The 23,920-nt window shown below is 43.3% G+C and overlaps 1 protein-coding gene across 2 annotated transcripts in view; it reads left to right on the forward strand.

The window, feature by feature from the left end:
* The window catches only part of stab1 (stabilin 1), a 32,750-nt gene extending 22,287 nt beyond the window's left edge, over positions 1 to 10,463 (forward strand). For both annotated transcript variants that reach the window (XM_086117319.1, XM_086117320.1), the window contains exons 51-70: positions 274 to 450; positions 524 to 613; positions 812 to 958; positions 1,347 to 1,403; positions 1,482 to 1,659; positions 2,528 to 2,677; positions 3,079 to 3,183; positions 3,378 to 3,494; positions 3,938 to 4,070; positions 4,349 to 4,409; positions 5,246 to 5,390; positions 6,611 to 6,744; positions 7,087 to 7,252; positions 7,366 to 7,472; positions 7,563 to 7,682; positions 8,211 to 8,345; positions 8,426 to 8,530; positions 9,631 to 9,780; positions 10,057 to 10,161; positions 10,257 to 10,463. In XM_086117319.1, the coding sequence (XP_085973445.1) occupies positions 274 to 450; positions 524 to 613; positions 812 to 958; positions 1,347 to 1,403; positions 1,482 to 1,659; positions 2,528 to 2,677; positions 3,079 to 3,183; positions 3,378 to 3,494; positions 3,938 to 4,070; positions 4,349 to 4,409; positions 5,246 to 5,390; positions 6,611 to 6,744; positions 7,087 to 7,252; positions 7,366 to 7,472; positions 7,563 to 7,682; positions 8,211 to 8,345; positions 8,426 to 8,530; positions 9,631 to 9,780; positions 10,057 to 10,161; positions 10,257 to 10,325 (2,451 nt within the window). In that variant the 3' untranslated portion in view covers positions 10,326 to 10,463. The remainder of the gene's footprint in view (positions 1 to 273; positions 451 to 523; positions 614 to 811; positions 959 to 1,346; positions 1,404 to 1,481; positions 1,660 to 2,527; positions 2,678 to 3,078; positions 3,184 to 3,377; positions 3,495 to 3,937; positions 4,071 to 4,348; positions 4,410 to 5,245; positions 5,391 to 6,610; positions 6,745 to 7,086; positions 7,253 to 7,365; positions 7,473 to 7,562; positions 7,683 to 8,210; positions 8,346 to 8,425; positions 8,531 to 9,630; positions 9,781 to 10,056; positions 10,162 to 10,256) is intronic.
* Positions 10,464 to 23,920: the final 13,457 nt, after the last annotated feature.

Raw genomic sequence — 23,920 nt, forward strand, 5'->3', positions numbered from 1 at the left:
CGTCATGTGTCCATCATCCATTCGCCTATTACACATCTTTCCATTCATCCATCCATCTCTTATTCCACGTGCATCCTATCAATCGTTTGATCCGACACCTGCATGTACACTTTTATCATTTTTCCATCCATCTGTCATCCAACCATCTACCATCAAGCCCCCATTTCCACTTCTCTTCCTCCCCTTTCTCCTTCCACTCACCCATCCATCAATGACACCGTCCGCGTGTTTGTCAGCATCGATTTATTTATTTAATTTTTTGGGTGTGTGCAGCGCGCCGGCCTGCTTCCGGTGCTGCAGTCATCCATCCACCGTCCCTTCACGATATTCTTGCCCACCGACCGGGCCCTCAGCTCGCTGCCCCCGGAAAGGCAGCGCTGGCTCTCCAGTCCCGACCACCAGGAGGAGCTGGCCGCCACCGTCAAAGCGCACATCATACGCAGTGCCAGGGTAACAGGACTCCAATGTGCCCCACTAAAATGGCCGCCTGGTCGCCATAACACATTTGTGCTTACGTGCGTAGGTTCTGGGTGTCAGTCAGCCAAATAAATACTCATCCTTACGCACCATGCATGGATCAAGAATCAAGTACAGCTGTGACAAAACCCTGGTGGTGAGGAAATAACACACACCGTGTTGCTATGGTAACAATTGTTGTCTGGCATTGCCATGGTGATGATATTTTGCATGAAGAGCCTTATTGTGGCGGTCTGCCCTCGCAATCAGAGCAGCCGTCCTTCAAAAACTGAAATTTGGCAAAAACGCTTCAAGTGTGGTGATATTGCATCGTTGTGTGTTTGGTCTGATGTAGGGCGACATATTGATCAATGAAAACGCAGCCAAGGTGGTGGAGCGCTACCTGAGCTTCGACGAGGGCGTCGCCTACGGCATCGACCAGCTCCTGGAGCCGCCCGGCTTGGGGGCGCACTGCGACAGCATCGAGAACAGAACCACCTATGTCAGTACCGCAGACACATCGGCATCCTCTTGTCCCTCAATCCCACAAAATACCCGCGTTCCGTACGCCGTGGGGCAGCCCGCACACCCGCCTCGAATGTCTGAAAGCCACGCCCCTCGCTCACATACACGAGACACAAACACGACCACTCGTAGTGTCGGGCGATTATGAAAATGTTCGAGGTAAGCATGTTGTCAACAACAATGCTTACCTCTACTGCCAACAAAATGGCAACACGCTAAGAATACTAGGCGAGCTTCTACCGGTAAACGCCAATGTTAGCCAGGGCTGCTACATTTGTACCGCGACTTCATCTAAATTTGGCTTTACTGTAACACAAAATGTTTTCTGTTTGCGTAATATGGTGTGTTGTGTTGCGTCCATACAGGGCCGCTGTGGCCGCTGTCTCTACCCTCCACCCTGTCCCTTACGACACCAGGACATGGTAAGACCCCCCCCCCCCCCCAACTCATTTCAACCACCAATGCCCAAAACGGAGGACATGAAGTATGTCGCGTTTCAGGGCCGTGTGGAGAGCTGCTTTAGAAGTCGCAGCAGGTACTCGCTGGGCTACATGCGCTGGTCCGCCAACCTGGACAGCCCCCTGGACCCGCTCCGAAACTTCGGTTGCAAGCGAGTGTGCAGCTTCCCGGGCTGGGTCCAGAAGTGCTGCAAAAACCACTACGGCAGAGACTGTCAGGGTTAGCCGCAACCGAACGTGCTGCCTCGGTAGAAGCTTGAATTTTGCAGCCACCATTTAAAGTGCCTCTGAATACCAAATGAAGTTCAAGATGGGGTTTTTTCTTTCTAGTAGAAGCCTGCAGATTTTTTATTTTTGCTATGCCGCCATTTGGAAGATGAGGCTTCTGTCTTGCCACCTTAGCCCATAGCCCAGACCTGCAAAGACATTGTCATGCTGTTGGCCTGTTGACAGCCTCCCTGAACAATTTTCTTATTGCCCCCCTGGTCCCCCCCCCCCCAAAAAAAACCAAACAAAAAAAAACAATCCTTTTGCCAGAGTGATGTCCAGTTTTTGTATATATTCACTGATAACACTTGAGACTCGGCATTGTTTTACTATTTTGTTGTGTTTTCTGTTTTTATGTTAATTCATTGTTTCAAGGGACTTTGTTTTCAGATGCGTTTTTTTTTTTAATTTATTTTAACTGTTCAAGATGGCTTGTGCTGTAACATGTGCTTGCAAAAATGTCAGGAAAAGCCTACTAGACCACCTGAACGTCATGTGGGGTTAATCAGAGGCACTTGAAATGGTGGCAGTTGTGTGCCGAATCCCATTTACATGAGTCTGAATCTGACTGGTTTAGTCTGAACACAGCCACATGCCTGATTTGAAGAGGGTGTGCACATCTTGTTAATTTTGACTTTCTGCCTCAACTTTTTTTTTCCAGTTGAATTGTAGAGATTATTACGCATATTAATGGCGGTTTGAAATGATTCATCTTGTCTCTTTTTTTTTTTTAAATGAAACCATTCTTTCTCACCATCTCTCTGTCTCTCTCTCTCGCTTTCTCTCTTTCTCTGTCACTTTCCGTCTGTCTGTCTTTGCAGTGTGTCCAGGTGGCGTGGAGTCTCCGTGCGGCGGCCACGGCGAGTGTAGCGACGGCTTACGTGGGACGGGAAAGTGCAATTGTCCCACCGGCTTCCAAGGAGACGCGTGCGAGATGTGCACGCCGGGACGTTACGGCGCCAACTGCACAGGTTTGATGTTCATGTCACACGCCGGGCGTGTCCACAGCACCAGTTGGCAACATTTGGAGGGTCTCACCTTTTGTCCAAATTTTGTTTTTCTTTCATATTTGATTGATTTTTATCTGTTTTATTTTACTCTAAACATAAAAAAATATATTTTAAATCCTCTTTATTTTATATATTTGTGATAGAAAAATCATTTGAATAAGAGTTCTATTTTATGTAGTGGTGCCATTTAAATAAATTTTGTCCCTCAGAATTTTTATTTTATTACAAATACAAACAAAATATTGTAGGTCAATTTGATTGCGATTTTCTTTCAAATAAAAAAAGCACAATACAGAATTTCATGAGTGCAGTTGATTGTGCGTTAATTTACTTTTGTGTGTGTGTGTGTGTGTGTGCACTAGCGTGCGAGTGCGGTAAACAGGGAATTTGCGATCAGGGCATGGACGGATCGGGCCAGTGCGTGTGTCTGCCAGGCTGGAAGGGCGAGCGCTGCGAAATCGACTTGGGTGAGTGATACCGTTCTGATCCACCCTTTCCTCCATTTTATACTTAATACAGAGCAATCATTCGATTGTCAATGTTGGTGGCCATAGAAAAATACTTGGACGTGGGCACTTATATTTACAAATACTTTGTGTGTGTGCGTGCGTGTGGACGTGCGTGTATATGCATGTTCCTGGATGTGTGTGTGTGTGTATAGGTTCCATCCCCGAGGAGTGCCATCCATGTCACACTCAGGCCGATTGTCTTCCAGAGGTGGGTTGCCAGTGCAAACCTGGTTTTCAGGGCAACGGCACTTTCTGCGCTCCCGAGCCACGTGAGTGTCAGTCAACGTTACTTTGGGGGGTTGGGATTTACATTTCTTTGTAAGATTATATTTGGATACAATTCCTGTGATAATTTTTTTTTAAATGCCAAACCATGCACCAGTTCCCGACTGTGGTACTCATAAGTTGTTGTAATAGTTACACGATTTAACACTTCCAGTAACATGTAGGTTTTTACTAGTCAGCCAAAGGTGCGTGATGAATTGTTTTACTCACGGGGCCAAAGAAGAGTGGTCGAAGCTGGATATTAAGGACAGCGAATAATTGCTCAAGCAGCTTTCCAAATACTGCCTAGCAACAAATGACCAACATTAGACTTGACAATGAGTCAAGCCACTCGGCTGCTCTACCGTGGCCTCATAAATGAGCCTTTAGCAGCAAGCTAACGCTACGCTAATCATGTTCAATTTGACTGATGTGAAATGCTTCGCAGCTCCGGATCTATGCGGCGAGTATAACGGCGGCTGTCACCAGGACGCCAACTGCACCCAGATGGGACTGCGGGTCAACTGCACCTGTCGTAGCGGTTACCAGGGTGACGGCCACTTCTGTGACCCCATTAACAGGTGAACGGCAACAAAAAATTGTTTGTACTGTACATCTTATGGGCCGAGGAATGTATCTCTCTCTTTGTGTACGTGTACGTATACATGTATGTAATAATTGGAGAAGCCAAATGAAAAGAATAGACTGTTAGGAATAAATTGATACCGTTTCCTGAACCATCTATTCAAATTTACGCTGGTAATGTATGTCATTGCTTCTGATGTTGTTTCGGCCAGCAGAAGCACGCCTTTTTGACGCTGACTGCTCACCACTCATAAAATGTTGATGTGTTTGCCAGGTGTGTGGAGGAGACAAACGGCGGCTGCAGCGACTTTGCATCCTGCAAATTTACAGGCCCGGTAGGTACAAACGTATACAGTTAAGCCTCACTATTTGCCTATTTTGTCATTTAAGCCTTGAGTGTGTCCCTCCTGCACAAGTCAGAACTCAAAACACACTTTTTAAACTCATTGTGCAACTACTTCCAAAGTTAACTTCCAATGTTAGATTCCAAAGTTAGCATTCAACGTTACATCTAATGTTAGCTTAAACTTTTTACCTCTGACGTTCGCTTCAAAGTTCGCTTCAACATTAGCCCTTCAACGTGATTACCTGCTGTAGTTAACTTTCAATGTTAGTTTCAATTTTACCGAACGGATATTTTCCAACGTGAGCCTCTGAAGTCTGCTTCCAATGTTACCACTGATGTTAGTGTGAACTTTACCGGTAATATTAGCTTGCAACTTTGACTTTCAATGTCATCTTCTGAAGTTAAATTTCAATGTTAGCTTTCTGAGTTAGCTTCAAAGTTACCTCAACCATGAGAGTTGAGGAAGACAAGTCTTAATTTCCTACGTTAGCTTCCGAAATCAGCTTCTAATGTCATCTCTAATGTTAGTTTCATCTTTGCCTCTAATCTTTGCTTCCAACATTCACTACAATGTTAGCTTTCAGTGTTAGACTCCGAAGTCAGGTCCGAATGTTATCGCTAAGGTTAGCCTCAACTTAATTTCTGACATTAACATCCTTGTAGTAAGTGTTCAAAATTGGCATTTGAAGTAGCCGTCCAACATTTCCTCTTACGTTACAGTTGAGGAAGACCAGCGTTATGTACCAGCGATAGCTTTGTTATCTGGCTTTACTGTATTTCACATTTTTTTTGAAGGATCCATGTTACTAATTGTCATCCCTTCAGAACGAGCGGGAATGCGAGTGCTTGCCGGGATACGTGGGCAATGGGATTCAGTGCCTGGAGAAAGTGGTGCCCCCTGTTGACCGTTGCCTGGAGGACAATGGCGGCTGCAGTCCCTTGGCATCCTGCAAGGACTTGCATTACCACGGTAATGACTGGGACAACATTAAGACGGTTACCGTTGTAACGTTTCCCATAAGATGCTTGTTACCATGACAGCAGACATCTTGTGACTTTTATCAGTGACGAGCTGTGTTCCCTGTGGATTGCGTTCACATACACCCTGCCGCCAGCTTCACAAGATGTCTGTCACCAAGGCAACAAATCTCTCATGGTCATAACCGTTCCATATGGCGTCTGTTACCATAGCGACGTTGCCGCGCTGACTTATATTACGTATGAATGACTTCTGTAACCACCGTAACGTGGCCACCTGGAATCGGTTATTACGGAAACAGATCTCCTATCCCCCTAACCTAGATATCGTTTACCACGGTGACAGTAGTTATGTGATCCTTTCGTCTGTCAATACGTCTATTTTGACTTTTCTCCCATACGAATTACTCTCTGTGACCATGGTACTGTTGCCAGAATTGTGTTACCGTGGTAAAACACTTTTTTGTAACCTATCAAACCTATGGGGTTCATTTTATTTGACACATTCTGATAACTCCAGTTACTGTGGGAACGTTTCTTAAAAAAATAATAATAATAATAATCACCAAGGCAAAGACTTATGTGATGTTTTGTTTTGTTTTGCAACTTGCTAATGACATCTGTGGATTTCATTTTAATTATTTAACACACTCTGGAAATTCGTACACTTCTTTTTCCCGTGGTAACACGTGCAGCATGCATATTCCCGGTAGCAGGCAACCCTTCTGTTACCGTGGTAAGATATCCTTTATCTTCTTAAAAAAGTAACAGACATCTTGTGACTTTTATCTGTTGTCACTATGACGTAATACAATCTGGTAACTCCCCCAGTGACCACTGTAACATTTCAATCAGAGCTCTGTTACCATGGAAACAGTACACCACGTGCATGATTTTATTACTATCAAACCCCAGTTACATGGTCACTTGTTTCCATGGCAACACAGTCATATCCAGGAGACAGTCATACCCTTCTGCTGCCATGGTAACACATCTACTTGACTCATGAGTGTAATTACCATGGCAACACTGTAATAAGGGAAACTAGTGAGAATGACCGCCGTACCGCCCGGTCTGGAGGGGGCGGCGTTGCAGTCTTTTACTGGCGGCTTTGCTCAGCAGCCACCGGGTTGCCTTGGTCACCAGTGGTGTGGAGACATCGTTACGCTTGCGCACTGAACCTGGACTCCAACATGGCGCTTGTGTTTCTAGCTAACACGGCGGGAGTGTTCCACGTCCGTTCGCCGGAAGGGAAGTACAAGATGAATTTCAGTCAAGCGGACGCCGCCTGCCAGGCCGAGGGGGGCGTGCTGGCCAACCTCAAACAGCTGGGGGACGCACAACAGGTACACACACACACACACACACACACATCTGTGGTTTCCATGGAGACGTCAGACACAACTACACTGTCTTCGTTGTCTCTGGGCTTAATTTATTGGCTTGTTTAAAGTTAGGATTTCGTTTTTTTTAGTATTTTTTTAAAGCACTTGAGAAATGTGGAAGAGGCAGGTCCAGATGTAAAATGCTCGATCTCTATTCATTCGTTTGTCTTGGAAAATGTGGAATACTAAAAAATGGGAGGGGAATTTGGGTAGTGACAAACATTTTTATGTAAATGTTCTGACGTCAACAAGTTCTTGCGTCCGGGGAGGATGTTTTGTTGACGTCGCCGTCTGTGCTTGCAGCTGGGGATGCACCTGTGCGTGGCCGGCTGGATAGAGGGAGGCAAGGTAGGGTACCCCACGCGCTTCCCGAGCATGAGGTGCGGCGAAAACCACGTGGGTGTGGTCCTCTACAAGGATCCCGTGGACCAGAGCAGCACATACGACGCCTACTGCTACAGACTCACAGGTGCCGATCATCTCCAAATAAGAACAGGAGGTTCCATTTGGAAGGATGAGCTCCATTTGGGAAATGTAAATTGTGTGAAAAGTCTGATTTTTGCCGCCTATTGACGCGCGTAGACGTTGATTGCAAATGCACGGACGGCTTCGATGGGGACGGCATCTCCTGCAACGGCGTCCTGATTAACGTCCTGGGGTCTTACAGCAACTTCACCATCTTTTACAAGGTGAAGCGCATGACTCTCTTCAATCTTGGAAGCAGCTTCGTTTCATCTCAACATTTCTTTTTCTTTGCCCCGCCCTCCAACCCACCTCAGTCCTTGTTGGACTACAGCAGTGTGTCTTCACAGGGCCAGCGTCTGGTCGACGTTTTGACTCAGAGGCAGTCGGAGGTGACACTATTTGTGCCCCACAACGACGGATTCACCCCCGGCCAAGTGAGACCGCCCGACACCTTTTCTGACTGCATTATTTTGGCTCGTGTTTATTCCCGTTGGGCACAGCGACGGTCGGTGGTTTTGAATCGGGATAATTTCTCCTCATTCATTTCTATTGTTCAGGATGGTGTCGATCGTGAATCGTTTTGACTCTTTAGATTATTCGACACTTTTTGTGGCATGCTCATGACCATTTTCACTCGATGGTTTCATTTGAGTCATTCTGTTTAATTCGATTGTGCACAGTTGGTGGTGATCATGGATGAAGTTTGACTCTGTGTTATTTCAATTTTTTGTGTGTTGCGCATGATAGCAATGATCAAAAATATATTTTAAAAATATCTGTGTTCATTTGTATTTCCTGTTTATTTCTATTGCACCCAGTGGCAATGGTCGAGACTTTTGACTCACTGGATTACTTCTCGTCAATCTGTATATTTCTTTTCAGTGCCGGGTGGTGATCATCCTGACAAATTCCTACTCACTGGGTGATTTCAAGTCTTTGTTTTATTTCCCCGTGCGTGTTAGGTGCTCTCGGGTCGAGATGTGGAGTATCACATCTCCACCAATCACGTCAGACGAACATTTAAGGAGCTGCGACACCAAGACGTCATCCCGTCCATGCTTGGCTTCGACCTTTCTGTTACCCACGGCAACAATGAGGTTTGGGTTCATTGAAGGGCGCACACCATTAATCACAACGTAATTTCAATTTCTGTCTCTTTGACCACTTTGCCCCTCAGAGTCGTAAACTGGTCAACCAGCGCCTCCTCCTGGCCTGGGACATCTCGGCAGTCAACGGGATCATTCACGTGATCGACGCGCCGCTCACGGCTCCAGCAGCTCAGGTGAGCTCAATGATTATTAATTTAGAATGAGAAAACAACTACGTGGTTTTGACTTAAAGTCCTTTTAGCTTAATGCTAACAAACAATGCAAAACACCATCGGGAGGCTAACCAATAGTATCTATAGTATGTGGTGGTTTGAGCAACAGCTATTTGAACACAAAGTGGGGTAACACATGTAGACAGACGATATCTACTCACTGGCATAGATTCTTTATCCTCTGCAAAGAATGATTCATATGACTGCATCTCACGGTGTCAGTTGTGAAACTGTTTGCGAAGGAGTAGCGGAATGTCAATTTGAATTGAAGCAAAAAGTGGGGCAAAAATTATTATTTTTTTACAAAGTTCTTTAAAAAAACAACACATTTTTTGAAAAGCTTGAACTTAAGAATGTGCTTTCCAATTATTTTCAATGCAAAAAGATCATTTGAATGAATGAAACCCGTAACTCAAGGCTCAAGGTACTTTGCTCTATATATAAATATGTAAATATGCATAAACATAGCATTCCTCAAATTTCCTTTCTTTTGTTTAACAAAATGGACTTGTGACCCAAATCTAGTTTTGTAATTTCCAAATTTTAGACCAGGTTTCTGTCAACCTGGACCAATTGTCATTCACGCATTTTGGCGGCCATTTTTAAATGCAATGACCACCGTCTGTTCCTTTAAATTGGTTTGAGTCACTGAGTGGTAGTTGAGTTATATTTCACCTTTAAGTTCAATCATGCATTTACGTTTTTTTCTTGAAATTTGTTCATCAACCTTTATTAAAAATTGTTTTTACGTTATTTGCAATACATGTTATTTCACTCATTTTTAATTTGTTTTTTTTCTATTCAAGCACGTGAAAATTGTTACAGCACTTTAGAATAGTGCTAAATATATGTTTGGGGAATAATTGTTCTTGTCGGTCAGAATTGTAATATTTGGAGTGCGAAGTTGGGTTTTTTTTCCCCACTGGTACTTAGAATCACTGCTCGAAATCATTCCTGAATAGTCTATCCTCTGGTCGTCATGGTTACCAGCTCGTTTCGCTGAAGTGCCGTTATCCGGTCGATTGATGTGTGCACGCATTTTTCTCTGGCGGCCAATCCAGGCTCCCCACCACGCTTCACGGGGCCACGCCCACTCCAGCGGCACTGTGTCGGCCATCTTGGTGTCGCTGCTGCTGACCGGAGTGGCGGCAGGGATCGGATACTACGTCTTCAAACACAAGACGGACGCCTTCAGATTTCAGTACTTCAAAGTGAGACGCACGCACGCACGCACACACGGGGGTGGAGTTGGTGGGCTTGTCAATTGTCGCAGCTGCCCTATTATTCGAGGACACGTGACGATAGACGCGAAAGCTGCCGCCAGAGCATCTTTTTTATCGTCTCGACGATACATATCGTCCAGCTCTAAAATGGAGACTTTAGACTGTTGTGAATTAATAAATACAACTTCAATTTGAGCTTGTACAAGGAGGTCTTTGAGTACTCACCGCCGCTAACAGCTAACGACTGTTCCTCTTGCGAATCAGAATGACGACGAGGACAATCCGTCGGGTGGCCCGTCCAAACCCGCCCTGGTTTCCATCCCCAATCCTTTGTACAGCGGCTCCAGAGCCTTCGCCGAACCTTTTGGGGTGAGTCGTCTCTACGCGCGACTGTCAGTCTCGCATCACTAGCGATCGGTCGGTCGTGTGACTCCTTCCTCTTGACTTCCCCTCCCACATGGCAGGAGACCGGTCAGGGGGCGGAGCCGACAGAACCCGAGGAACCGCCAAAGATCTTGGACCTGGACCAGTAAAAGCGCTTGTTTGCTCGCCAGTTGACTTTTTTTTTTTTTTAATGGCCATTTCTCGTGTATCCAAAAATCAAAGCTGTCGCGCATCAGGAAGACAAAGTGATTGTCAATAAAGGTTTTGCACTAATCATTTTCTACCAACCATGCGTTGCATGACTCTATGTCCCTACTTATCTCAGGTCAACAGCCTCTTTTCAACCCAGGTGCTAACCCAAACAGTTGTGGTATGTGGAGTCTTGATGCTGTGTGTATCCATGTTTTGGGCCAACATCTGGCTTAACAAAGTAAACGTGCGCGGGGACATACACACACACACACACAAATACAAGGGATTGGCTATAAAAGATAAAAGGTTTCATGCAAAACATTGTATTTGATTAAAAAGAGGTTTGACACGCAAATCGAATTCACATTTTAGCGCTATGAATTTCATCTTGTCTACTTGTGGTTAAATTACTCACTCAGCAAAGGCATCTGGCCCGGATTAAGGCGTTTTTAGACGAAAAAATGACCATGTATAGTAAGGCTTTTTAACCCGAAAAAAGATAAGATATCCCTTTATTTGTCCCGCAATGGGGAAATTAGTCAGAATTCAGAAAGGAAAACGCTGGGTAGGGAGAGGGGAAAAAAAAAAAAATCGGCCTTTTGATAACAGGTATGCTCCTGTTTGGTGTTGGCAGCTTTCTGTTCTATCGCAGAATTCAACCGACGGGAGCGGCTTTATTGGAAGTGAAGAAGCTGCCGGTCATTCTGGATGGTTTGGCGCGAATGTCCAACACTCAGACTCAAGTGGTGACTGAGCTCCACCGCAATATTGATGCGGTTTTGGAGCGACTCCGTACGATCGACAACAACATGGAGAAGTTGGAATCCGCGCCGCGGAAAGAGATTGAGGATTTGGCTGATCGGCGCCAGTGAAGAGATACAGGCCACGGACTCAAGGCTGTCTGAAATTGTTGGCGGCCGTCCCTCCAAAACAAACAACGCTATCTGGCCCTTTCCCCTGGATGGAAGTACGCATGGAATCGAGGGCCCCCACCATCACCCCCCTCCTTCTCGGCCATGGACTGATATGCCGGGACTGTCTTCATGAGCAGACCTCGACGAAGCAGCTATGACCTGTACACGCATACACATACACAACTGGACAACCACACGCGCATACACATCCTTATTATCACCGTCTTCATCGCTCCGATTCTTTTCCCCCGTGACGTGGTTGGACCTGCAGAGTGCACGTGTCCGTGCAGCTGGTCAGGAAGGCCGCGTCGCGGTCACCCCCCCCCCCCCCTCCCTTCCTATTCATCCTCCCCCTGATTACATGTTATGTCTTGTGACTTGTTGTAACTGTCATATGCTTATTTATGTGCTAGGGTCTTTTTTATCCTGGACTTAAATTATCCTCAGAAGAGTATAGTTCGAGCGTGTTTTTTTTTTTTTCGAAAAAAACCCCGACCATGTATAGTAAGGCGTTTTTAGCCGAAAATAAAACGACCATGTATAGTCAGGCGTTTTTAGCTGGAAAAAAAAAAACGCCCATGGCGTTTTTGGACGAAAAAAACGACCATGTATAGTAAGTCATTTTTGGACGAAATTTTTAGCCGAAAAAAACCGACCATGTATAGTGAGGCGTTTTTACCCAAGAAAAAAACGACCATGTATAGTAAGGCGTTTTTGGACGAAAAAAACGACCATGTATAGTGAGGCGTTTTTAGCCGAAATAAACGACCATGTATAGTAAGGCGTTTTTGGACGAAAAAAACGACCATGTATAGTAAGGCGTTTTTGGACGAAAAAAACGACCATGTATAGTAAGGCATTTTTGGACGAAATTTTTAGCCGAAAAAAACGACCATGTATAGTGAGGCGTTTTTAGCCGAAAAAAACGACCATGTATAGTAAGGCGTTTTAGCCGAAAAAAACAACCATGTATAGTAAGGCATTTTTGGACGAAAAAAACGACCATGTATAGTAAGGCATTTTTGGACGAAATTTTTAGCCGAAAAAAACGACCATGTATAGTAAGGCGTTTTTAGCCGAAAAAAACGACCATATAAGTATAGTAAGATGTTTTTAGCCGAAAAAAACGACCATGTATAGTAAAGCGTTTTTGGACGAAAAAAACGACCAAAAATAGCAAGGCATTTTTGGACAAAAATTTTAGCCGAAAAAAACGACCATGTATAGTGAGGCATTTTTAGCCGAAAAAAACGACCATGTATTGTGAGGCGTTTTTAGCCGAAAAAAACGACCATGTATAGTAAGGCGTTTTTAGCCAAAAAAAACAACCATGTATAGTAAGGCCTTTTTGGACGAAAAAAACGACCATGTATAGTAAGGCATTTTTGGACGAAGTTTTTAGCCGAAAAAAAAAACGACCATGTATAGTAAGGCGTTTTTAGCCGAAAAAAACGACCATGTATAGTCAGGCGTTTTTAGCCGAGAAAAAAACGACCATGTATAGTAAGGCGTTTTTGGATGAAAAAAACGACCATGTATAGTAAGGCGTTTTTGGATGAAAAAAACGACCATGTATATAGTGAGGCGTTTTTAGCCGAAAAAAACGACCATGTACAGTAAGATGTTTTGAGCCGAAAAAAACGACCATGTATAGTGAGGCGTCTTTGGACGAAAAAAACGACCATGTATAGTGAGGCATTTTTAGCCGAAAAAAACGACCATGTATTGTGAGGCGTTTTTAGCCGAAAAAAAACGACCATGTATAGTAAGGCGTTTTTAGCCGAAAAAAACAACCATGTATAGTAAGGCATTTTTGGACGAAGTTTTTAGCCGAAAAAAAAAAAACGACCATGTATAGTAAGGCGTTTTTAGCCGAAAAAAACGACCATGTATAGTCAGGCGTTTTTAGCCGAGAAAAAAACGACCATGTATAGTAAGGCGTTTTTAGCCGAAAAAAACAACCATGTATAGGAAGGCATTTTTAGCCGAAAAAAACCCCGACGTATAGTAAGGCGTTTTTGGAGGAAAAAAACGACCATGTATATATAGTAAGGCATTTTTGGACGAAATTTTTAGCTGAAAAAAACGACCATGTATGGTAAGGCGTTTTTAGCCGAAAAAAACGACCATGTATAGTCAGGCGTTTTTAGCCGAGAAAAAAACGACCATGTATAGTAAGGCGTTTTTAGCCGAAAAAAACAACCATGTATAGGAAGGCATTTTTAGCCGAAAACCCCCCCGACCATTTATAGTAAGGCGTTTTTAGACAAAAAAAACGACCATGTATAGTAAGGCGTTTTTGGAGGAAAAAAACGACCATGTATATATAGTAAGGCATTTTTGGACGAAATTTTTAGCCGAAAAAAACGACCATGTATAGTGAGGCGTTTTTAGCCGAAAAAAACGACCATGTAGAGTAAGGCGTTTTTAGCCGAAAAAAAACAACCATGTATAGGAAGGCATTTTTAGCCGAAAAAAACCCCGACCATTTATAGTAAGGCGTTTTTAGACAAAAAAAACGACCATGTATAGTAAGGCGTTTTTAGCCGAAAAAAACGACCATGTATAGTCAGGCGTTTTTAGCCGAGAAAAAAACGACCATGTATAGTAAGGCGTTTTTGGATGAAAAAAACGACCATGTATAGTAAGGCGTTTTTGGATGAAAAAAACGACCATGTATATAGTGAGGCGTTTTTAGCCGAAAAAAACGACCATGTACAGTAAGATGTTTTGAGCCGAAAAAAACGACCATGTATAGTGAGGCGTCTTTGGACGAAAAAAACGACCATGTATAGTGAGGCATTTTTAGCCGAAAAAAACGACCATGTATTGTGAGGCGTTTTTAGCCGAAAAAAACAACCATGTATAGTAAGGCATTTTTGGACGAAAAAAACGACCATGTATAGTAAGGCATTTTTGGACGAAGTTTTTAGCCGAAAAAAAAAAAAACGACCATGTATAGTAAGGCGTTTTTAGCCGAAAAAAACGACCATGTATAGTCAGGCGTTTTTAGCCGAGAAAAAAACGACCATGTATAGTAAGGCGTTTTTAGCCGAAAAAAACAACCATGTATAGGAAGGCATTTTTAGCCGAAAAAACCCCCGACGTATAGTAAGGCGTTTTTGGAGGAAAAAAACGACCATGTATATATAGTAAGGCATTTTTGGACGAAATTTTTAGCTGAAAAAAACGACCATGTATGGTAAGGCGTTTTTAGCCGAAAAAAACGACCATGTATAGTCAGGCGTTTTTAGCCGAGAAAAAAACGACCATGTATAGTAAGGCGTTTTTAGCCGAAAAAAACAACCATGTATAGGAAGGCATTTTTAGCCGAAAACCCCCCCGACCATTTATAGTAAGGCGTTTTTAGACAAAAAAAACGACCATGTATAGTAAGGCGTTTTTGGAGGAAAAAAACGACCATGTATATATAGTAAGGCATTTTTGGACGAAATTTTTAGCCGAAAAAAACGACCATGTATAGTGAGGCGTTTTTAGCCGAAAAAAACGACCATGATTAATAAAAAAAACACAACTCTACTGCTCTATGTGGTGCTTTGGCTCAGTGGTAGAGTGATGGAATGCCACACCAGAGGTTGAGTGTTCAATCCCTGGTTGATGCAACAATGTTTAAATCTTTAACCACCATATACAACTTATTTGAGGAAAAACACAAAACAACCCAGATGTTCATTGTGGTGGGTTAGCTCAGTGGTAGAAAGCTGAAGTCCCAAATCCAGCAGTTGGGTGTTCGATTCCCGGTGTTTGCAACAGGGTCACATCTTTCTTTAACCACCATTTGCAGCTTTATTGAAGAAAACACAAAACAAACAAGAAGTAATGTGGTGGTGTGGCTCAGGGGTAGAGAAACCAAGTCCCAAACTAGTGGTTGGGTGTTCAATCCCCAGAGGTTGCAAACATATCACTTCTTTCTTTGACCAACATGATAAGTAAGGCTTATTGAAGTCGTTTTTTGTATCATAAGGCGTTTTTCGCCGAAAAAAACGACCATGTATAGAAAGGCATTTTTAGCCAAAACAAAAACGACCATGTATAGTAAGGCATTTTTGGACGAAATTTTTAGCCGAAAAAAATGACCATGTATAGTAAGATGTTTTTAGCCGAAAAAAAACACCATGTATAGTAAGGCATTTTTGGACGAAATTTTTAGCCGAAAAAAACCGACCATGTATAGTGAGGCGTTTTTAGCCGAAAAAAACAACCATGTATAGTCAGGCGTTTTAGCCGAAAAAAAACGACCATGTATAGTAAGGCGTTTTTGGATGAAAAAAACCACCATGTATAGTAAGGCATTTTTGGATTAATTTTTTAGCCGAAAAAAAAACGACCATGTATAGTGAGGCATTTTTAGCCGAAAAAAAAACGACCATGTGTACTTCGGCGTTTTTAGCCGAAAAAAACCCCCGGCTGAGAACGCCTTACTATACATGGTCATTTTTTTCGAGTTAAAATGCCTTATTAAACATGGTCGTTTTTTTCGGCTAAAAAACGCCTTCCTACACATGGTCGTTTTTTTCGAGTTAAAATGCCTTACTATTTATGGTCGTTTTTTTGGGCTAAAAGCGGCTGACTATAAATGGTCGTTTTTTTTTGTCTAAAAACGGCTTACTATACATAGTCATTTTTTTCGTCTAAAAGCGCCTTAATATACATGGTCGTTTTTTCGGCTAAAAACACCTTACTATTCATGGTCGTTTATTTTTCGGCTAAAAAAGGCCTTACTACACATGATTGTTTTTTTTCCGGCTAAAAACACCTAATTGTACATGGTGGTTGTTTTCGTCTAAAAACGCCTTACTATACATGGCCATTTTTATCGGCTAAAAACGCTTTACTATATCTGGTCGTTTTTTTTCGGCTAAAAACGCCTTACTATACTTTTTTTTCGTCTAAAAACGCCTTACTATACATGGTCCTTTTTTTCGGCTAAAAGCGCCTAACTATACATGGTCGTTTCTTTTCAGCTAAAAATGCCTTACTATACATGGTCGTTTTTTTCGTCTAAAAACGCCTTACTACACACGGTTGTTTTTTTCGGCTAAAAACGCCTTGTTGTACATGGTCGTTGTTTTCGTCTAAAAACGCCTTACTATACATGGTCGTTTTTTTGCGGCTAAAAACACCTTACTATACATGGTCTTTTTTTCGGCTAAAAACGCCTAACTACATATACATGGTCTTTTTTTCGGCTAAAAACACCTTACTATATATACATTGTCGTTTTTTCGTCTAAAAATGCCTTACTATACATGGTCCTTTTTTTCCGGCTAAAAACGCCTTACTATTCATGGTCGTCTTTTTTTAGCTAAAAACTCCTTTGTACACAGGGTTGGTTTTTTTTCGGCTAATAACGCCTTACTATTCATGGTCGGTTTTTTTTCGGCTAAAAATGCCTTACTATACATGGTCGGGTTTTTTCGGCTAAAAACGCCTTCCTATACATGGTCATTTTTTTCGAGTTAAAATGCCTTACTATACATGGTCATTTTTATCGGCTGAAAACGCTTTACTATACTGTATCTGGTCTTTTTTTTCGGCTAAAAACTTCTTACTACACATGGTCTTTTTTTCGGCTAAAAACACCTTACTATATATACATGGTCATTTCTTTCGTCTAAAAACGCCTTACTATACATGGTCGTTTTTTTCGGCTGAAAACGCCTTACTATACATGGTCCTTTTTTTTCGGCTAAAAACGCCTTACTATTCATGGTAGTTTTTTTCGGCCAAAAACGCCTTACTACACACGGTTGTTTTTTTTCGGCTAAAAACGCCTTATTGTACATGGTCGTTGTTTTCGTCTAAAATGCCTTACTATACATGGTCGTTTTTTTTCGGCTAAAAACGCCTTACTATACATGGTCGTTTTTTTTCGGCTAAAAACACCTTACTATACATGGTCTTTTTTTTTTGTTTAAACGGCTTACTGTTCATGGTCGTTTTTTTTTCGGCCAAAAACGCCTTACTATATACATGGTCGGTTTTTTTCGGCTAAAAACACCTTACTATTCATGGTCGTTTTTTTCATCGAAAAACGTCTTACGACACATGGTTGTTTTTTTCGGATAAAAACGCCTTACTATAAATGGTCGTTTTTTTTGGCTAAAAACGGCTCATCTTTCACTTCAAAGAGCTCTTTGTACTGGCTTGTTCGCGACCGACACATCACTTGTGAAAATGTAGGTGATTGAACAGTCAGAGGTGCTGCCCAAAGAACCCTGCACTGAAATACAATTAAATTAATTATAATAATTAATATATATTAGTATCCGTTTGCTGCAATACAAACCGGATACTTCATACTTGACCATAAAGTTAATTTAAAAGTTAGTACCTCAATTCAAAAACAAACGCTGATGTTGAAAAAAAATGTCGTTTTGTATTTGTAAGACTGAATATGAAAATAAACAGAATTTAATTTGCAGTGAGGATCAAATAGTTTCAAAGAAAAGTCTATCGTTTCAAATTCAGATTGTACAATTCAGATTCAGTTATTCAATATGATTCAGAGTAAAATATACATATACACGTTTAGTTTTTGGTGGCAAATATTCCGCCCCACAGCGTCACACCTAGTTTATTTTGGGTTGTAAAGTGTCCCAGAGTGTCTTGAAAGACGCTTATAAATGAAATGTATTATTATTATTATAAGAAATTTCAGGGGTTATTTTTACTGACCATTCATTGTTCATGACATGTACAAATGTTTGTTTTCCTAACACACTGTCCATTCTTGTTTTCTTACAGTTCTTACAGCCGCTGTGAGACCTAACAGCCTAACATCTTGGGCCTCAGACCAGGAAATTGATGTCACAGTCAAAAGATGGCTACATCTGGCTCCTGATCGGGATGGTGACAGGAAGGAGCGCATGACAAGGAGAGCGCCACAATTTGATGGACAGAAAAATACCGTTCAAGAGTAAGCTGTATCCCAATTTGGACTTTGTGTTCACTGTTAAATAAAGAAAAGTGCATTTTTCCAGTGTATGTGGAGTTATATGTGAGGTTCACAAATTATGACAATAAACATATTTTTATAACAGTCGTTTTTGAGACTTTTTTTTAAAATGTGGGTCAAATATGGCTCATGAAAGATGTGGCTTAGTTGAGGTTGAATTCAGGCTGATATCAGGAACCTGTTCTGGCCCAGCGTCGGGCCGGAGTAGGGCCAGTTATAGTTTTACAATGCGGCTCAGATCTGGGCCAAATGCGGCCCACATCATGGATGCCAGACGTGGGCCACTGCAGGACCGTCATTCATTGAGGTATGTGGGCCGACTGTACGTGCGGTGTCTGCCCCAGAGCTGGGCCAGACCAATTTTGCTGACTGGGTAGGTTTAAGGTTTGAGGACCTTGCTGTTCCATTACTTTTACACTGTATCATTTTGAACTAGTCTTGCACAAGTTCAGTTTTGGGCTCACATGTCACACTCTTGGATCCTGGACGGTGATTTCTGAGAACAACCCAAATATAGGACTATCCAGGGGTCTTTTCTTTTTGGGGGGGGGGGGGGTCTTCAGTGGAAAAATGCAACCAAGGTGGAGAGGGCAACACACCAAGTGCACATTCACACAACCATACGCAAAGGACAAATGTACACAAACACACAAATTCACATAACATGCAGGCACAAACCGACACAAATTTCAGAAAAAAAACCTCCACAAGTTCATGTCAACACGAATGCGCACAAACACAAAAGCAAGAAACCCAAATATACACACAATCTCAGCGAAAACACACATTTACAAACACAAATGAAAATTAAAAATACCCCGAAAACACAAGCACGCACGCACGCACACACACACACACACACACACACACACACACACACACACGGCGGTCGCGTGTGTGTGTTTCGCGGTGTCATGAATCATTGATGGCATCGAATGTCAGCAGTGCGAATGTGCTGAGCTCGTCACGAAAGAGCCACGGCCATGCGTGACACGACGAGATGTGGAAATGTCCACACAAATATACAAACATTACGCAAAAGCGCGCGCAAACACAAGCACGGTCGGTCACGTGATCCAAAGTAAATAGAGGTTCTCAACTCCAAACCACCAGGAGTGATTTTAGGCACCGAATTATTGGAGATGCCAGGGGCTGTTGAGTGTGACACCATTTTGTGGAATCTGAATAAGAACATCACGATAGTGTTTTCTATCCTGAAAATGTTACCTCCCATTAATTATACGACTTGCAAGCAAACAAACAAAAGGGCCTTTAACATTAATGGTCACGTTAACATTGTGAGCATTTTAACACGGAAAATGTTTGTCTGACAGAGCAAATTTACATTAAAGTATTTTAAATTCTGAAAACGCCAACCGTCTTGCTTCGAATATGTATGCAAACCCTGAAAAAGAAGTACAAATACATTCACCCGATAAACCATGAGAGCGTGGAGTCCAATAATGCGAACACCAATGTTAGCATTTGAAAACGGCAGCCATAAAACAGGCAGGCTACATATTCATCTGATCAATCACGAGAGCAGTTTTCAGCCTCAAAATGCTAACATTTGAAGTCCTGGAATGGAAACACCGACAACCATGAAAACAGATCACATGTCACACGTAATGCGATGAAGCATTTTCTTAGAGCAGCTAGCTATCATGCTGCTAACCGCAAGTCCCTTTGCTTTGTTGCTTGTTGGGGGAGGAGGTTGGCGAGAATCAACACGTGTGAGCAGAGCAGCCACGTTTATGACCCAAGGTTTCCTCGTCCTCTTTTGCACTTCGGTCATGTTTGTTTTTTTTTCTTTCTTGTATAATGGCTTCCACAACCTTCCCTCCCCCTGAACACTGGAGGCTGAAACCAAGGTCACCGATTACCTACTCCCTCCTCGCCAGATAGGGATTTTTATACAGTGCTGTGAAACGGTATTTGCCTCCTTCCTGATTTCTGTGTTCTTTGCATATTGAGCACATACAAAGGAAAGCAATTTTAATCTCACACAGACACCACCCAAGTAAAAACAAAATGTCGTTTCTACACGCCAATTTAAGGCACTCCAACAAAAAAGTAATTAAATAAAATAAAATCCAAGACCACTAGTCCCCATGTGAAAAAGTGATTGCCGCCGCCGTCGTGTAACAACCCAATGATTTTTTCGCAGCCGCAACTGTCCGTTGCGGTCGGATTTTGTCCTTTTTTGTGGCGGTTCCGAACCAAACTGTGATCAGGGAACACAGGACTGATTCGATGACTGCTGTCTAGAACTGTCTCAGCAACTCCTGCGGCAGGCCGTGCTTCCTCAGCAGCCTCGGGAAGTACATCCTCTGCTTGGCCTTTTTTCAGGACGGAGTTAATGTTGGCCTCCCACTTCATGTCCCAAGAGACCGTGATTCCCAGGAACTTGAAGGTCTCGGCGGTTGACAGAGGGCAGTTGGATCGTGTGAGGGGGCAGCTGTGGCCACAAGTATGTTTCCTCAAGTCCACGAATCATCTCTACAGTCTTGACCATGTTCAGCACCAGGTTGTGTTGGGTGCCCCGGAGCGCCAGCTGCTCGCACTTCTTGTCAGTTCGTAGACTCCTTGCCGTCTTGGATGAGGCCGCTGACTGTGGTGTCGTCCGTGAACTTGATGAGTTTGACGGCTGGATTCGTTCGTGTCGAAGGAGAAGCGCAGCGGAGAGAAGACGCATCCTTGGAGTGCCCCAGTGCTGATGATGATGTTCTTCCCAGCCTCACCTGTTGTGTCATTCCTGTCAGGAAGCTGAAGATCCACGGGCAGATTGTCGGGAACACGCGGAGCTGGAGAAGCTTGGAGGTGACGAGTTTTGGAATGATGGTGTGGAAGTCTACAAACGAGATCCTTGCGAAGTTCCCTATGCCTATGTTTTAAGTGCACATTTTTATCCTGTGTTTTAAGGTCTTGTAAAGTGTCTTTGAGTATGATGAAAAGCGCTTTCAAATAAAATGTATTATTATTATTACTATGCCGTCAAGGTGCTCCAGGATAGAGTGCATCCCTATTTTGACTGCGCCATCCACATAGCTCTTTGCCCCGGAGGTAAACTGCAACGGGGTCCAGCAGGGGTGAACTGATGTTCTTTAGTTGGTTCAGCACAAGGCGTTCCAAGTACTTCGTGACCACAGAACTGAGAGCGACAGGCCAATCGTCGTTCATTTCTGATGTCGCTGGTTTCGTAGGGACTCGGATGCTGGATTGTTTGAAGCAGGATGGGACCTCACACAGCTCCAGGGATCTTCTGAAGATCTGCGTGAAGACCGGAGCCAACTGGTCAGCGCAGACTTTCAGGTAGGAAAGGGGGACACCTTATCGGGCCCCACAGCCTTCTTCTTCTTCTGCTGCTGCTTGAGGAGCCGTCTCACGTCCTGTTTTTGGATCTCCATGCCAGGAAATGAGGCCTGGGGTGTGAATAAGGTAGAGGCGAACTCATGTGGTGAGTGGAATGGGTTACAGTTTAGAAACAGCGACTCCCAAGTCCTGGCTGCAGTGTACGTTGAGCTTCGTGACATCCGTGCACCGTTCTTTGTTGATATAGAAGCATATTCCAGCACCTTTTGATTTCCCTGATAGCTCCCTGTCACGTCCAGGTGGCAGTCGCCGAGACTGGTTTCGGTGAAGCAGAGCGCGGCAGAACGCGGAAAGATTTTGTTGCTCCTTGTGAGAAGACGTTCATCCATCTTGTTTGACAGAGATGAGCAAGATGGATCGATGGGAGCGTGGTTCGAAATCCACGCTGACGTAGCTTGACACTAGCACGCCGACAAAGAAGTTGAAAAACAAACACTGTAGGCTACGCACTGGTTAGCGTTGTTGTTTTGGCATGACCCGTTCTGCTTTGACTCCCAAGAATTCTGATTTGGGATTCTTTTTTTTAATGGCCAATTCACTTCTCTATTTGAGTCACGTACAAGATTCACGCACACATCAAGTAAATTAGCCAATGAGTGAATAACTCCCAACAAAGTCTTCATGCCCAGAACCAGAATATTTTTGTGATTTGGCACGTCACTGGTTATTTTGCTTTTCCAGTGACCGTCGGTTTCTCACTTCTTTTCAAGATGCATTGTGGGTTACATGAGGGCACTTTTATAGGTGATAATCTATACTCACGACGCACTCCAACAGCACCACAAAATAGCAACCTCACAATATAGGGCACTCTGTAGCGGCTAGCGAGAGGAAGCAGTTGTGCAGAAAAACATCAAAGCGGCGGAGTGGTGGTTTTCATTTGAGTGCGCGTGACATTGCCGCTCGGCTCTCCTCCCGCCCGTCCTGCCTCCCTTCCCCCCACCGCACAAAGAGCGAGCGCCGACACTAACGAGTGCAACTGGTTTTGCCCGAGAAGTGACGCGATGGCGGCGGCAGCAGCTGGGGGGCAGAGGGGTTGCTTTGGGAGGAAATAGGGGAGGAAGGAAGCGAAGACGTTGACTGACCTGCTCTATCGCACGGCGGCTAGTGGCTTGGGAATACAGGAAAACTAATAAAATAATACGTGTATTATGACAAGATGCACTGTACGTCCCAAACTGAGCAGGAGGGCAGCCATTTTGTTTTGGGCAAAAATCCTACGAAAAACAGGACTTTTCGAAGCAAAACTTGTCTACTTGGCAGGAAAAAAAATCAGCCCTCGTTACTGGATTTGGTGTGATAGGATGCAGGAAAAATAAGTCTCAAGAACCTTCTAGGTGGTCTACGAGATGACACATTCCAACAACGCATGCCGAAAACTTGAACAGGAATTGAATCGTTTGTTTGAAGCGGCCATTTTGGGGTTGCACTTCACAAACTCCTCCCAGGAATATTGAAATGAACCCCAATAAGAAGCAGGCATTCAACACAGGGTGATGGAAACTTGACAAGCTTTTTGGCTGAAGTCATCAATCTGGTTGGAACAAGTAAAAATGGCAAATATCCTAAGAATAAATATGAAGATGGTGACTCCACAATTTCCATACCAACTAGTTCGATCACTTACGCAACATGAGAGTCAATTATATCAACACGCTCTCACGCAGAGCTGATTGTCCAGGGCCATGCATTAGCACAGTTAGAGAACAAATAAAATAATTCAGCCCTGACATCACTTTCACCAATCGACACAAAATTAGGTAAACATGTCTATTAAAGCAGCATGTGCTTTCAGTGTCGTCTCTAAATTCCAGAAGACCCCGAAGGCACCCAGGGTGAGACAATGGCATTTGTTATTTGTCCAGGTTGGGTCGAAATACCAATGGATCCAATGTAGAGGCATCGCGGCAGTGATCTTGTTGAATATTGACTGGTTATTATGAATGAGGAAAATTGGCACCCCGCAATATTATACTTCATGTAATTTACAGCAATTATCTAATTAAATAAAAACAAAAAAAACCTTTCGGCACATACGTTGCTCATGTCAGTCATTGTCTCAGACGCACTGCTTTACAGTAACCCTCGTTAAATGGCAAATTGTTTCTGTGTGAAACAAGGAATTAGCAAATTAATTTGTGTCAGAAGCCTAACTACCATGTTTTCGGTAGAAACTTGCAACGAATACATGACCAGTCGTTTTCACGTCGAGAAAAAAAAGAAAAAAAAGAACAAGGTCTCTAGGACGTAACCCTGAGGGGCACCCACTATATTTGCAATGTTCCAA

The sequence above is a fragment of the Hippocampus guttulatus genome, chromosome 8 (assembly GCF_054856545.1).
Source record: "Hippocampus guttulatus isolate MCC_2025c chromosome 8, RoL_Hgut_1.0, whole genome shotgun sequence".
Taxonomy (NCBI): domain Eukaryota; kingdom Metazoa; phylum Chordata; class Actinopteri; order Syngnathiformes; family Syngnathidae; genus Hippocampus; species Hippocampus guttulatus.